This window comes from Sphaeramia orbicularis, chromosome 7 (genome assembly GCF_902148855.1).
Source record: "Sphaeramia orbicularis chromosome 7, fSphaOr1.1, whole genome shotgun sequence".
Classification (NCBI taxonomy): domain Eukaryota; kingdom Metazoa; phylum Chordata; class Actinopteri; order Kurtiformes; family Apogonidae; genus Sphaeramia; species Sphaeramia orbicularis.
This window is the reverse complement of record NC_043963.1, coordinates 51,339,850-51,353,205: the sequence shown is the minus strand read 5'-3', so window position 1 is coordinate 51,353,205 and position 13,356 is coordinate 51,339,850. Positions and strand designations below refer to the sequence as shown.

At 38.9% G+C, this 13,356-nt stretch overlaps 1 protein-coding gene across 2 annotated transcripts in view; it reads right to left on the bottom strand.

The window, feature by feature from the left end:
• LOC115421973 (serine/threonine-protein kinase 38) overlaps positions 1-13,356 on the bottom strand; it is a 75,840-nt gene that overhangs the window by 39,742 nt on the left and 22,742 nt on the right. The window contains exons 3-10 of one of the 2 annotated variants that reach the window (XM_030137993.1): positions 9,144-9,195; positions 8,429-8,551; positions 8,001-8,084; positions 3,758-3,881; positions 3,472-3,626; positions 2,913-3,024; positions 2,596-2,657; positions 89-206 (exon numbers count right to left, since the gene is read on the bottom strand). In XM_030137993.1, the coding sequence (XP_029993853.1) occupies positions 89-206; positions 2,596-2,657; positions 2,913-3,024; positions 3,472-3,626; positions 3,758-3,881; positions 8,001-8,084; positions 8,429-8,551; positions 9,144-9,195 (830 nt within the window). The remainder of the gene's footprint in view (positions 1-88; positions 207-2,595; positions 2,658-2,912; positions 3,025-3,471; positions 3,627-3,757; positions 3,882-8,000; positions 8,085-8,428; positions 8,552-9,143; positions 9,196-13,356) is intronic. The other variant, XM_030137994.1, reaches the window with a different exon arrangement.

Below are 13,356 nucleotides of genomic sequence, written 5' to 3'. Positions count from 1 at the left end.
TATAAAAAATAAAAACTTCATATGACTAAAGTACGATGACAAGAATGGTCCAAAACTCCAGTGGTGCCCAGTGATGTGAAGTTATTACCTATGAGCATCTCATACATGATGACACCCAGGCTCCACCAGTCGCAGAGCTTGTTGTATCCATTTTGCATGAAGACTTCAGGAGCAATGTAGTCTGGGGTTCCCACTGTGGAGAAGGCCTAAAGGGGAGAGGGTGGAATCAGAGCATGTCATTTTTTTTTGTTTTACTTTAAGTTTCCAAGCCTAGAAATTCACCCAGACTGACTGAAGAGGTTGAGAATGAATTTTGCAGTAACAATAACGATAGATTCTAGATATGATAGATGAGTTTCTCTGAGGCCCCCCATCACACCTTTTAAAAGGGTTCAGAATCACCTGGGTAAGAACAGAGTGGTCAGACAGCCAGAGGAGCAGGAGGCAGAAGAAAGTCATGTCTTTACCCAAGAAAAGGGAATGAAAAGGAGGTGAGCTGCACAACTGAACTAACACACACAGTTGGAGCTAATGTCAGTAGCTGTTGTCTCAGAGTGAAGGCAGCATATTGAGGCTTTATTTTGACAACAGATTAATTTCCATCAGCATCAAAGTTATTATCACCATTCAATTTGATTCAAGATTCCTTTTATCTCAGGACTGTGAAGATGCCATCCTGCTACCAGAACAACTGAATGGAACAGACCTCAAAAACTATAATATTAACACCCAATGATCTACTATAATTTATTTTTTAACAGAGGATTAAAATTGGTAAAATAAACCAGAGGTGGAAAATATTCCAACTTTAAGGTTATAATGAATAATGAACAATGCAAAGTCGAATTATTATATGACCTACTGTTGGTGTATTTGAATCAGATATAATGCCTAATGGATCTTGAAAAAAGGTGGTTTTATAATTATTACTTAATTCAATGCAAGAACTAGAAAAAAAATTCTCAGGGAGTGCCATGCATCAAAAAAGGTGCCTAGCCTATATGGGTTTATAAAACAGAGTAGAAAGTTCACAGTAAACAGAAGGTACGATACAAAACATGGCTCATGTCATATACCATGTCATGTGCATAGCCTAGCAAATGGTTTATTATATATTACATATATTTATGTAAAATTATATGTTTACCATGCTAAACCATTTTTTCCATCATTTTTTACAACACGTGTTGGAACACATTTCTAACAATAGCTAATGATCTTATTTTCCTGCAAACAAAAACAAAGATGAGTGAAGTCTGACTATTTAACTTATAATGCTGCTAATTAGGCATTTTCTCAATATAGAGGTGTCTGTATGTGGAGTGAAACTTTGGAACAGTCTGGACATCCAACACAAGCAATGCCAAAAATATCCACAGATTTAAACTGTTATATAAACAGATGTTCTGGTCCCAGTATAAAGATAGAGGGTCCTAATATTGATGTTACATCAATATTCTGTCTTAATGTGTGCTTGTTGTTCCTCATCTAGTTGACATGTGTTGTCCTTTACTTTCTGGTACTGTGCTTACCATTGCTGGTATGTGCTGCCCTTTCCCATTAGTGGTACTGCAGTTTTTAGTTTTTTTCTTACCATTTTTGGTATGTAATTATTGCTGTTCTTGACCACTTGCGGCATTGTTTTTTTTGTTTTTTTTCCACCATTGTTGGTATGTAATTATTATAATGGAAGTTGACAGTGAACTGTTACCAGTGGTAACATCACCACTACTTTGTTTCTATTTTTCACACACATTTTGGTTATATAATGTAAATACTGTCGAGTGAGTTCATTCCAATTTGGTATAGGCCTATTTTGCTCATTGTTCTGGCTTGAAGTCAAAGGACAGGCGTGAGTATTTAAAACATTATTATGTTATTTGATGATGAGAACAGGGGTGGGATTAAATAAGTTTTTTTCCCACTCCTTTTTGAGTGTAGATGAATGATTTTGGAATTTTGAATTTGCATGTATTCTGTAAATGCTCGAAATAAACAAATGAAATGAAACTAAGATGATATTTGAGATATATTAAGTGAGCATGGGGGCCCACCAAGATGGTCTATACATAGGGCCAAGAATTTCATCCTTCATCCTGACTGCATACTTATTTTCCATCCCTGTGCCCACCATCTCAAGTGTCATTGTGCACAGAATAGTTTGGTAAATGGCATGAAGTGCATCAAGACTAACTAAATGACTGTTAGCAGATTTCATTTAGTCCCCAGTAGATTTTCTAACCACTTTTTAATCATTGTTTTAGCCTCTCCAAATCATATATATATATGGCAGTAATAATGGCCCAAAATAATGTAACATAATACATTCTACTGAAATCTTCCATTTCCTTGCAATAAGACCATAAACCCCTTACTGTCAACCACTATAATATCTAAATTATGTAGGAAAAAAATGTGTAGGTTTTTTAATCAAATTCCAAAGTTTTCTTTTCACAACCACACAATCCATCCATCAGACCTGTAGAGCAACCTAAGCCCCACAGACAACCTGAACCTTTAAGCATATGTGAATTCTTGCTATTGCATGTGACAAGTAAAAGTCAATGTGCATGCTCAAACATGTCTCAGACCCACCAGTTGCCTTCTGTTCCTCTTCCAGGTTTCTGCTTTCCTTTTGGAGTTCATGTTCTGGAAGGCTGTGCACACAGAACCATTGCCTGTTACACAGTAAATCTTAACCAATCCTTATCTAGAATTTAGTATTTTTACTAATGTTTGTCATGATATCTGCCACGTTAAAGCCCACATTGTTCACTCAATCAATCAAATTTTATTTATGTAGTGCCACATTATAACAAAAGTTATTGTTATGTCAAGGAAAACTGTTACAGAACACAAAATGTTGCAGGCATGCAAACAATAGTGGAAACAAATGGAAGGGGCTGCCTGACTTTGCTTACTGAGGTCACTGGGCAGGCTGTGGTTCAGATTCTTGTAAAACTCAGTACGGTGAGCCCTCTTCAGTCCGGTGCACAGCCCAAAGTCAGACAGCTTCACGTGACCCTAAAAGTAAACACACACATTGCAAAAACATCTCATGTGTGGCCTGTGTGAATAACAGGAGCCCACCATACCTACAAGTTGAATTCTGACAACCAGTGGCTTGACAGTTATACTTGCAAAAAATCGAAAAATTACATTTCCATTTCTAGGGGGTTAAAACATGTGAGTAATGTGGATGCCAAGTGCACAGCATAACTAATACATTAAAAACACATATTTGTATGGATGCAGCCTGAGAACAATAAGCAAGACACTGGTCACATACTATTCCATTTGCTGTTTTATGTTTTTTCCAGAAAGCCAAACCAACATTTTTATGTCTGAATGATTCTGGAACACCACATATTCAGCAGTTTGTTAGCTTTACTGGTGTATACACAACAGGTCTCTGCTATACTGGATGGACAGGACATTTGAGCAAAGTCAGTTCTGGCACGTGTGACTCACCCTGGAGTCCAGCAGCAAGTTGTCTGGTTTGATATCTCTGTGGATGAAGCCCAGCTGGTGGATAGAGTCGATGGCCAGCACCGTCTCTGCTATGTAGAATTGAGTGGCCTCCTCAGTCAGAGTGTCCATCTTCATCAAGAGGGTCATCATGTCTCCTGCAAGAGCACACAGTAACACTGACAAAGGGAAACAATGCAGCTGAAAGCTAATCAGTTTTGTGTCACCCAAAACATCAACGCTAAGGTTAAATGACTCAGTGTCATTTAACAGAGTCACAATGTCACACCTCCTGGCAGAAACTCCATGATGAGGTACAGGTTCATCTTATCCTGGAAACTGTAGAACATTTTCACCACCCACAGGCTGTCTGCTTCCACTAGGATGTCTCGTTCAGCACGGATATGACCCACCTAACAAACACACACAGGGATTAATGAAATCTGAACCGAATATGCTGAAACAGGTGGAAGATGAGCTGCACTGTGGTGCACTGCTCAACTACATTTAGCACCATACAATTGTACGTCTTCATGACCCAGTCAATTTCCATTTTACATAGATGTTTAACCCATTATATACAATCTGATGACTGAGAATTTAAAAAAAGGCATTCAGTGTATTTTATTGCCAAACAGAGATTTTCGCAATATTGACACTTTTCAGTCCAGTGAATCATTTCAAGTGAGGCACATGTCTGCACGTAAAGACAAGGCTATCAATCAATCAATCAATCAATCTTGATTTATATACTGCCACATAATAGCAAAAGTTATCTCATGACACTTTACATTTAGAGCTGGTCTAAATCTGATTCTGCCTCTCTTCAGGGTAAAAAGTGAGGCAAATGAAGTGATGCACCCATCATGCCTAGTGCCTACTGTACAAGCCTGTGGGTGCAGTGCTATGATCTGGGGTTGCTGCAGTTGGTCAGGTCTAGGTTGTGTGGTGGCCGAATGCATGCGAAATCAAAGCTAAAGGCAGTCCAACAAAATATTAGTGTGTGACCTTTTTTGTGGTGGCGACTTTTTTTTTTGGCCAGGCAGCATATATTTTTATCTGGTGAACTGCTGGCTGTTTTGTGCATCTCCTCTCACATAACACATTAGTTATTCAAATCAAATTTATTTATATAGTGTCACATCATAACAAAAGTTATCCCATGGCACTTTACATTTAGAGCTGTCTAAACCAGACTCTTGAGCCAATTCACAGAAACAACAGAATCCTCCAGGAGCAAACACTTGGTGACAGTGGTGAGGCAAAACTTCCTTTGAACAGGCAGAAACCTTGAGCAGACCCCAGCTCTTGGAGGATGGTTGTCTGCCTTGATCAGTTGGGGTTAAAGAGAAAGGGTTAAAGCACAGGTGTCAAACTCCGGTCCTCGAGGGCTGCTATCCTGCATGTTTTAGATGTTTCCCTCTTCCAGCCACACCTGGTTCAATTAATGATCAGCTCATCATCCAGCTCTGCAGAAGCCTGATAACAATGTAATGGCTTCCAGGTGTGACGGAAGAGGGAAACATCTAAAACATGCAGGATACCGGTCCTCGAGGATCTGAGTTTGACACCCCTGGGTTAAGGAAGAGAAAGAGAGATTGGGGGAAGGGGGTAAATAGCAACACAGATGCACAGCAAACTGAACTGCAACTGTTAAAACTAGAGCTGTTGTTGCTAGTATAACTACCAATAACTGGATCAAATATCCATAACTGTTATCACTACTAGGGCATTAGTGACTCCAGATTTTTTTAGATTGACTTATTTGTCAATAAAGTTGACGTCGAGTCGACTTGTGTGATGATGTTGTCACATTGACAGCGGAGGACCAACACAGACACACAACTGTTCAACAATGAGTAACTTGTACTAACGTTCACTGGAACATTAACAATGTACAGTAAAATGCAGAATAAAATACTGAAAAGACACAAGCGTCAACAGTCCTCAGACATTTAACCAAAACAAAACATAGGTTAACACCTTGAATTTTCTTTTAAATTTAAGTGAACAAGTGGGAAAAGGTTAAGACCGCGGCAGCCAAGACACACAGCATGTTAGAGAAAAGTGTGCATTGTCTTCATGAAATAAATGAACAGAGTAATCCAAACACACTGGCTGTCCAAATGATTATTCAATATTGGTGGTGCTTGCGTAGTTCACAGAACATTACTTGGACCATACTTTTTCTAGATCACAGACAGTTTAGTAATCCTACTCTGAGTCGTCTTCTTCCTTCAGTCTTGGCCTTGTTCGCGCAGCCACCTGGCAGTGGCAGCGGCAGCTGCTACAGACATGACACAGAAACAACAGGAACTGCCAGGCGGCTGCGCAAACCTCCGTTTCCCACAATGCACGTCACGAAAAAATTCTAAAGATGCCTGAGTTACCTACTGGCTCTGTTTGTAAACAAATGCTTTGTTTATGGTGGATGGCACTTCGAAATTGTTCACCGTGATGCAAGACATTCAAGTGAGTAATCACAGAAAGACATAAGGATTCGTGATACTTAGGCTATGACTGGGGTTTAACAGATTTGATGAAAAATTGGTCACAAAAGTCTCCCACCGCTTTAAACCAAGTTATTCTCCTTCATGGGTCTTTCAGTTCAACCAGGACAAACACTATTTGACGCAAGTCTTCCCTTTTAATCTGAGTGTACTTTATCTGCCGAAATGGGTGAATAGCCTTTAAGAAATCAGTTGGAAAAAGTTTCTAAGTTCAAATTTTCAAAAACATGAAAAAAAAAATCCAAAATTTGAAATTCAGCCATTAAACTGTGTACCAAGGTTATAATAGTTTTGGATTTTTCATTCTGGTTTAGTTTTATTATTTTTGACTTTTTGTTAGTTTTCGTTTTTTTCTAATTTCTTAGTTTTAGTATTAGTTTAGATTTTTCATATCATTTATCTTCCTCGCCATCGTATTCAAAGAAATTAGTGATGTGTGGATCAGGGGGTAACCCGCAGGACATTTTTTGGGGGGTCAGGTTGGGGCAGGTCATTCATTAAGCAGTGACACAAAAATATGCACAGTATCATGTATAAATTCCCTATAGCAGGTTAAAATGTTTAGCCTGTTATAGTTTATATAATTTGATGGTTATGTCATGGTTCGCTCTGGCATGGCTGTGAACCCCACCCTCAACAATCAGACTTGCATCACATCCACCTGCTGCTGCTGCACAACCTTTTTCATTAGGAGCATATAGAAGGTTCCTTTCTGCAGCTGGATCACTGCACCTCATCACCTACAATAACTTGGACTTCTACCATCCTTTCCCACCGGACTCTGACAACTGCACCAGGTATTTTAATTTGTTCCCCTTTCTTTCTTTTCATAAATCTGCTTCTCCCTGCATTTGAGTCCTAGCATTCACACAGTATAATAGGTCAGTACTAGTGATACACAGATCAGCAGGTTAACCCGCAGGTAACCTGCAGGTCGGGTCAAAAAATGTCACTTTATTTGCGGGGTAGGTTAAATAATTCTGCAAAAGTAGGACCCGCTGGTTGGAAAAAAAAAACAGAAATGCGCATCACTTGAAACAAATCCCATACAGGACTCTGCTGCTTTCTCTCAGCTTTAGTCTGCATGTTGCCATTTAGAGTGGGGATGAGAAGCCGACTCTAAACCACAAGTGATGACGGATCGTGAAGGGCCACATGGTGCCGCCAGCTAAAATTGCTCGAGTGAAAAAAATCAATTTGATATTAATCCGACATTGACAAAGACAAAAACGAAGGGAATTTTATCCATAATTTTTATGCATTTTAGTTTTGTAAGCACACAATACACTTTCAGTTAGTTATCGTTTATTTCATTTAATTATTCAATTATTTCATGAAAATGTTTTTTCAATTCTAGTTTTCGTCATTTCTTTTGTTTTCATTAACAATAATAACCTTGCTGTGCACTGCACCTCTCCTAGTGGTAAAACCAATGTGTGTCAAAATCGAAAAAAAAAATCTGGTGAATAGTATTCAAGAAACTGGTTGGACAAAAATCTTGGATGGACAGAAAAACAGATGGAGTTCCTGGTATTACTATATATTGTAATGGGCATTAAATTTATAGAACTATAAAAAATTATTATTTTGCAGTTCACCATTACATTTTACTCACAAATGGGAGCAGAGTGCTTTGGCTATATTTCCACTGCAACTAGTAGTATTAAAGCTGCAGGGCTTGATAGTTTTTAGCATCACTGGACAAAACCTCCATAGTTATCTTTTAGAGTGTTGTAACTGCAGTGGTCTGAGAGGAAATGAGACCTCTGTACCTACTCTTTGCCTTTTTTTCAAGCTGTAGAAAATCTGCTCCATGATGCTCAGCTTTTGTCTACTTAGAGGCATTTTCAGACATTGTGCATTGAGTCATATTGTTTTAAAGGCCAAAAATATTTGTTCACTGAAATGTTATAGATTTCAAAGCAGTAGAATCAGAAATTATACAGCAATGTGGGTGCGGTGCTGTTTTTCTACAGTTCTAAGTATGTGCACAAACAAACGTATGTCAGAATTCTTCTTCACCTGTTCCTTCTCCAACATGTCAGCCTTACGGAGAATTTTCATGGCGTAAACATGACCGGTGTCTTTCTTCTGTACTAGGCGAACCTGAAAACCAATCACAACATTGTTCACACTAGTCAGAGGAAGTCAATTTGTCAGTGGATGAAAACACAACACAAAAGCACAAAGGACAAAATAAGAGTGAAAATTTTACAGAATGTAGGGTTCTTAGTCAAGTTATAAGGCTTAGATGCTGCACCCAAGCCATTTTAGAAGAACCGAAGCCAAATAAGTGTAAAAATCATGTGAACATTATTATATCATCATCATCATATTACTACAATGAATATAGACACGTGGGCTCGGAAGTCATTGTCACTCCCCCCTCACTTCAAATGCCAATGGTAACTGTTTTGCAGGTATTCACCATGTTCTTAACATGCTCTTACCTCTCCGAAAGCACCTCGTCCAATCACCTTCAGGGACTCAAAGTCCTCAAGGCCCAGTCGCGTGCGTTTCAGACGCAGAAACTCTGTCTCTTTCCTTGCATGCTGAGAGCGACGGATACGTTTCTGCAGAGCACACAAACCACCACCATTCCTGTTAGGTGGGATCACATCACAATAGTTGCCACAAAGCACTGAAAAACTATAACTCACTTCAGTTGGAATTAGAAATTTGGCTTGACCTGAAAAGAATTGAGACCACTACCCACAGATTTTTTTTTATTTTTTTTTTTTGTAAAAAGGGCTTAATCTTAAATGATTAATAAATTCATATTGCATGTTATACATATACTTCATGCAGGATAATATTAATCCTCAAAGACATAATTTCAGGAACTCCGTTAATATCTGTTTTGTTTTTCTAGCATATTATAGCAGTCAGCATCATATGCAACTGAGCTTAAGTTCCAGTTTGGCTCATATAAATTATATTACCTTTGTCTGAGGATTGATGAATTTACAGACAGAACCCCAGGAAGTGTGTGTGTATGTGTTTGTGTTACGTCTGTGTAGTTTCGATAGCACTGTTACTTACACTCCTGCTCCAAATGTAAATCAGTTGACAAATGAACCTAATGCACTCCAACATAGTCGCAGCCCTAACTGAACACGCATCTAACTTATAGGTAAGGATATATGAGGATGTCATAGCACGAACCTCTTCATCTGCCAGACCCTCCTGATCCATCACTTTCTCCAGCTTCTGCTGCCTGAAAACACAGTTTGACCAAAGTGTTATTATATGCACAGTGATTGTGATGTCTTTAGGTCAAAGACCTAACTTATTTCCTGTGCTTGAGCTAGGAAAATGAAAAATACAGCCACTGTGGCTACATTAGTAAAAATGAGTGTAGCCACAAAAAGCCACAACTAGTCTGGGTCCCTGCAGCGGGGCGTGTAGCGGACTGTGGCGACGAGCATAGCTCCCCAAGGAAATTAGGAAAAATGACGTCTTTTTCCTGCATTCTGGTGCATTTTGAGCTTAAAAATATGTCAAATCTGGCTTCAGTTTCATACAAGAAAAAAAAAAAAAAAATCATAAAAACTTAACTTAAGTCAACATTTTCATCTGAACTATTTCTATTTCTAATCTAATATATACCAAAACAATAAATGATAGACTTATAAATGCAATTATTCTGACCACCGATGTTCACGAGATTCAATATGAGATTCAATATAAAATTAAAGCCGCAAGCGGCATCTAAAGGCCCTCGCCTAGGGCACGTCCAGTAGAAGTATGCTCATCGTTCAGCAGGTGGCGCTCTAGCACCAAATTTCAATGTCTTCTAATGAATGGGTGTAGGCCTGCGAGATGTGCCACTGAGTCAAATTTGAGAAAAATCGGTGTTCGTATGTCCGAACTGATGCAATTTTCGTGAAGATAAATTTGTAGGGGGCGCTATTGCGTGAAATGGCATTTTCTTTTGATATATGGGTGTAGGCCTTGGAGATTTACAACTGATTCAAATTTGAGCCAAATTGGTGTTTGTATGTCCGAATTGATGCAATTTTCGTGAAGGTAAATTTGTAGGGGGCGCTACGGAGCGAAATGGAAATTTATTTTGATGAATGGGTGTAGGCCTGGGAGATTGAAAACTGCTTCAAATTTGAGCCAAATTGGTGTTCGTATGTCTGAAGTTAAGTAATTTTTGGGAAGGTAAAATTGTAGGGGGCACTATAGCGCCAAATTTCAATTTTTTTCTCATAAATGGGTGTAGGCCTGAGAGATAGACATCTGAGTCAAATTTGAGCCAAACTGGTGTTCGTATGTCCGAACTGAAGCAATTTTAATAAGAAAAATTTAAAAAACTTGTAGGGGGCGGTGTAGCGTGAAATTTAAGTGTCTTTTGACAAATAGGTGTAGGCCTGGGAGACAGATGTCTGAGTCAAATTTGTGCCAAATCAGTGTTCATATCTCTGAACTGATGTCATTTTTGTAGATGTACATTTGTAGGGGGCGCTATAGTGCAAAATTTCAATTTCTTACAATAAATTGGTGTAGGCCTGGGAGATGGACGTCTGAGTCAAATTTCAGCCAAATCGGTGTTCCTATGTCTGAGCTGAAGCAATTTTTGTAATGGTAAATTTGCGGAGAAACTTTGCAAAGTTTGCGACGTTGTCACAGAAAAACGGTGACACCAATCCCAAAAATTCGGCTAACTTTTGATGCCCCACTTCTCTAGATACTGTACACTGATTTTGAGCTCATTTGGCCAAACGGCCAAGGAGAAGATAGTTAAAATACGACATCAGCGAAAACGCTGACTCAGCATTTTGGAAATTTCAATCCAATATGGCCGACTTCCGGTTGGTTTAGGGGCATGGCCACAATAATATTTTTTGTTTGTCTCCTCATGATGAATCTGTGTACCAATTTTCGTGGCTCTACGACAAACTTCATGTTGGGTGTGCTCCCATTGACGTAATGCATTTCCACTTTTCAAGGGGGCACTGTCACAACATTTCTTTACCGACATCTACGAAACCTATATGTAAATTCAATTTTGCACATTTCTGAATTTTGGGCAACATTTGGTGAGTTTTTGTAAATGTTCAGGGGTTCAAAATTGAGCTCAAATTGCTGGAGAAAGAAAAATTAAAGCCGCAAGCGGCATCTAAAGTCCCTCGCCACGGCCACGTCAAGTAGAAGTATGTCCATCGTTCAGAAGGTGGCGCTCTAGCAGCAAATTATATGTCTTCTGATGAACGGGTGTAAGCTTGGGAGATTGACAATTGACTCAAATTTGAGAAAAATCAGTGTTCATTTATCCAAACTGATGTAAATTTTATATAAGTACATCTGTAGGGGGCGCTATGCAGCTACAATTACATTTCTTCTGTTGAATGGGTGTAGGCCTGTGAGATGTACCACTGACTCAAATTTGAGCCAAATCGGTGTTCGTATGTCCGAATTAATTCAATTTTCGTGAAGGTAAATTCGTAGGGGGCGCTATTGAGTGAAATGGCAATTTCTTTTGATAAATGGGTGTAGGCCTGGGAGATTGACAACTGATTCAAATTTGAGCCAAATTGGTGTTTGTAACTCTGAAGTGAAGTACTTTTCGTAAAGGTAAAATTGTAGGGGGCACTATAGCTCCAAATTTCAAATTTTTCTGATAAGTGGGTGTAGGCCTGGGAGATAGACGTCTGAGTCAAATTTGAGCAAAATTGGTGTTCGTATGTCTGAACTGAAGAAATTTTAATAAAAAAAATAAAATAAAATTTGTAGGGGGCACTGTAGCGCGAAATTTCAGTTTCTTTTGATAAATAGGTGTAGGCCTGGGAGACAGATGTCTGAGTCAAATTTGAGCCAAATCGGTGTTCGTATGTCCGAACTGAAGTCATTTTTGTAAATGTACATTTGTAGGGGGCGCTATTGTGCAAAATTTCAATTTCTTTTAATAAATGGCTGAAGGCCTGGGAGATGGACGTCTGAGTCAAATGTTAGCCAAATCAGTGATTGGATGACCAAACTGAAGCAAGATTTGTCAAGGCAAATTTCTGAAAAAACTTCGCAAAGTTTGCAACGTCGTCACACAAAAATGGTGACACCAATCCCAAAAATTCGGCTAACTTTTGATGCCCCACATCTCTAGATACTGTACACCGATTTTGAGCTCATTTGGCAAAACAGCCAAGGAGGAGATAGTTAAAATACGTCAGCAAAAACGCTGACTCAGCATTTTGGAAATTTCAATCCAATATAGCCGACTTCCGGTCAGTTTAGGGGCGTAGCCACAATAATATTTTTTGTTTGTCTCCTCATGATGAATCTGTTTACCAATTTTTGTGGCTCTATGAAAAACTTTACGTTGGACATGCTCCCATTGATGTAATGCATTTCCACTTTTCAAGGGGGCGCTGCTGCAACATTTCTTTACCGACATCTACGAAACCTATATGTAAATTAAATTTTGCATATTTCTGACTTTTGGGCAAACTTTGGTAAGTTTTCGTAAATGTTCAGGGGGTCAAAATTGAGCTCAAAGCACAGGACAAAGAAAAAAAAAAATGATAATAATTAAAGCCGCAAGCGGCATCTAAAGGCCCTCGCCACGGGCACGTCCAGTAGAAGTATGTCCATCGTTCAGCATGTGGCGCTCTCGCACCAAATTTCAATGTCGTCTGATGAATGGGTGTAGGCCTGGGAGATTGACAACTGATTCAAATTTGAGGCAGATCTTTAGTTTTATGTCCAAACTAAAGAAATTTTAGTATAAGTAAATCTGTAGGGGGCGCTATGCAGCTGAAATTGAATTTCTTCCTTTGAATGGGTGTAGACCTGCGAGATTTACCACTGAGTTAAATTTGAGCCAAATTGGTGTTCGTATGTTTGAATTAATGCAATTTTCGTGAAGGTAAATTTGTAAGGGGCGCTATTTAGCGAAATGTCATTTTCTTTTGATAAATGGCTGTAGGCGTTGGAGATTGACAACTGATTCAAATTTGAGCCAAATTGGTGTTTGTATGTGTAACGTGAAGTGATTTTCGTAAAGGTAAAATTGTAGGGGGCGCTATGGCACAGAATTTAAAATTTTTCTGATAAATGGGTGTAGGCCTAGGAGATAGACGTCTGAGTCAAATTTGAGCCAAATCGGTGTTCATATATCCGAACTGAAGCAATTTTAATAAAAAAATATTACAAAATTTTTGTAGGGGGCGCTGTATTGCAAAATTTCAGTTTCTTTTGACAAGTAGGTGTAGGCCTGCGAGACAGATGTCTGAGTCAAATTTGAGCCAAATCGGTGTTCGTATGTCCGAACTGATGACATTTTTGTCAATCTACATTTGTAGTTGGGCGTTATAGTACGAAATTTCAATTTCTTTTAATAAATGGGTGTAGGCCTGGGAGATAGACGTCTGATTGA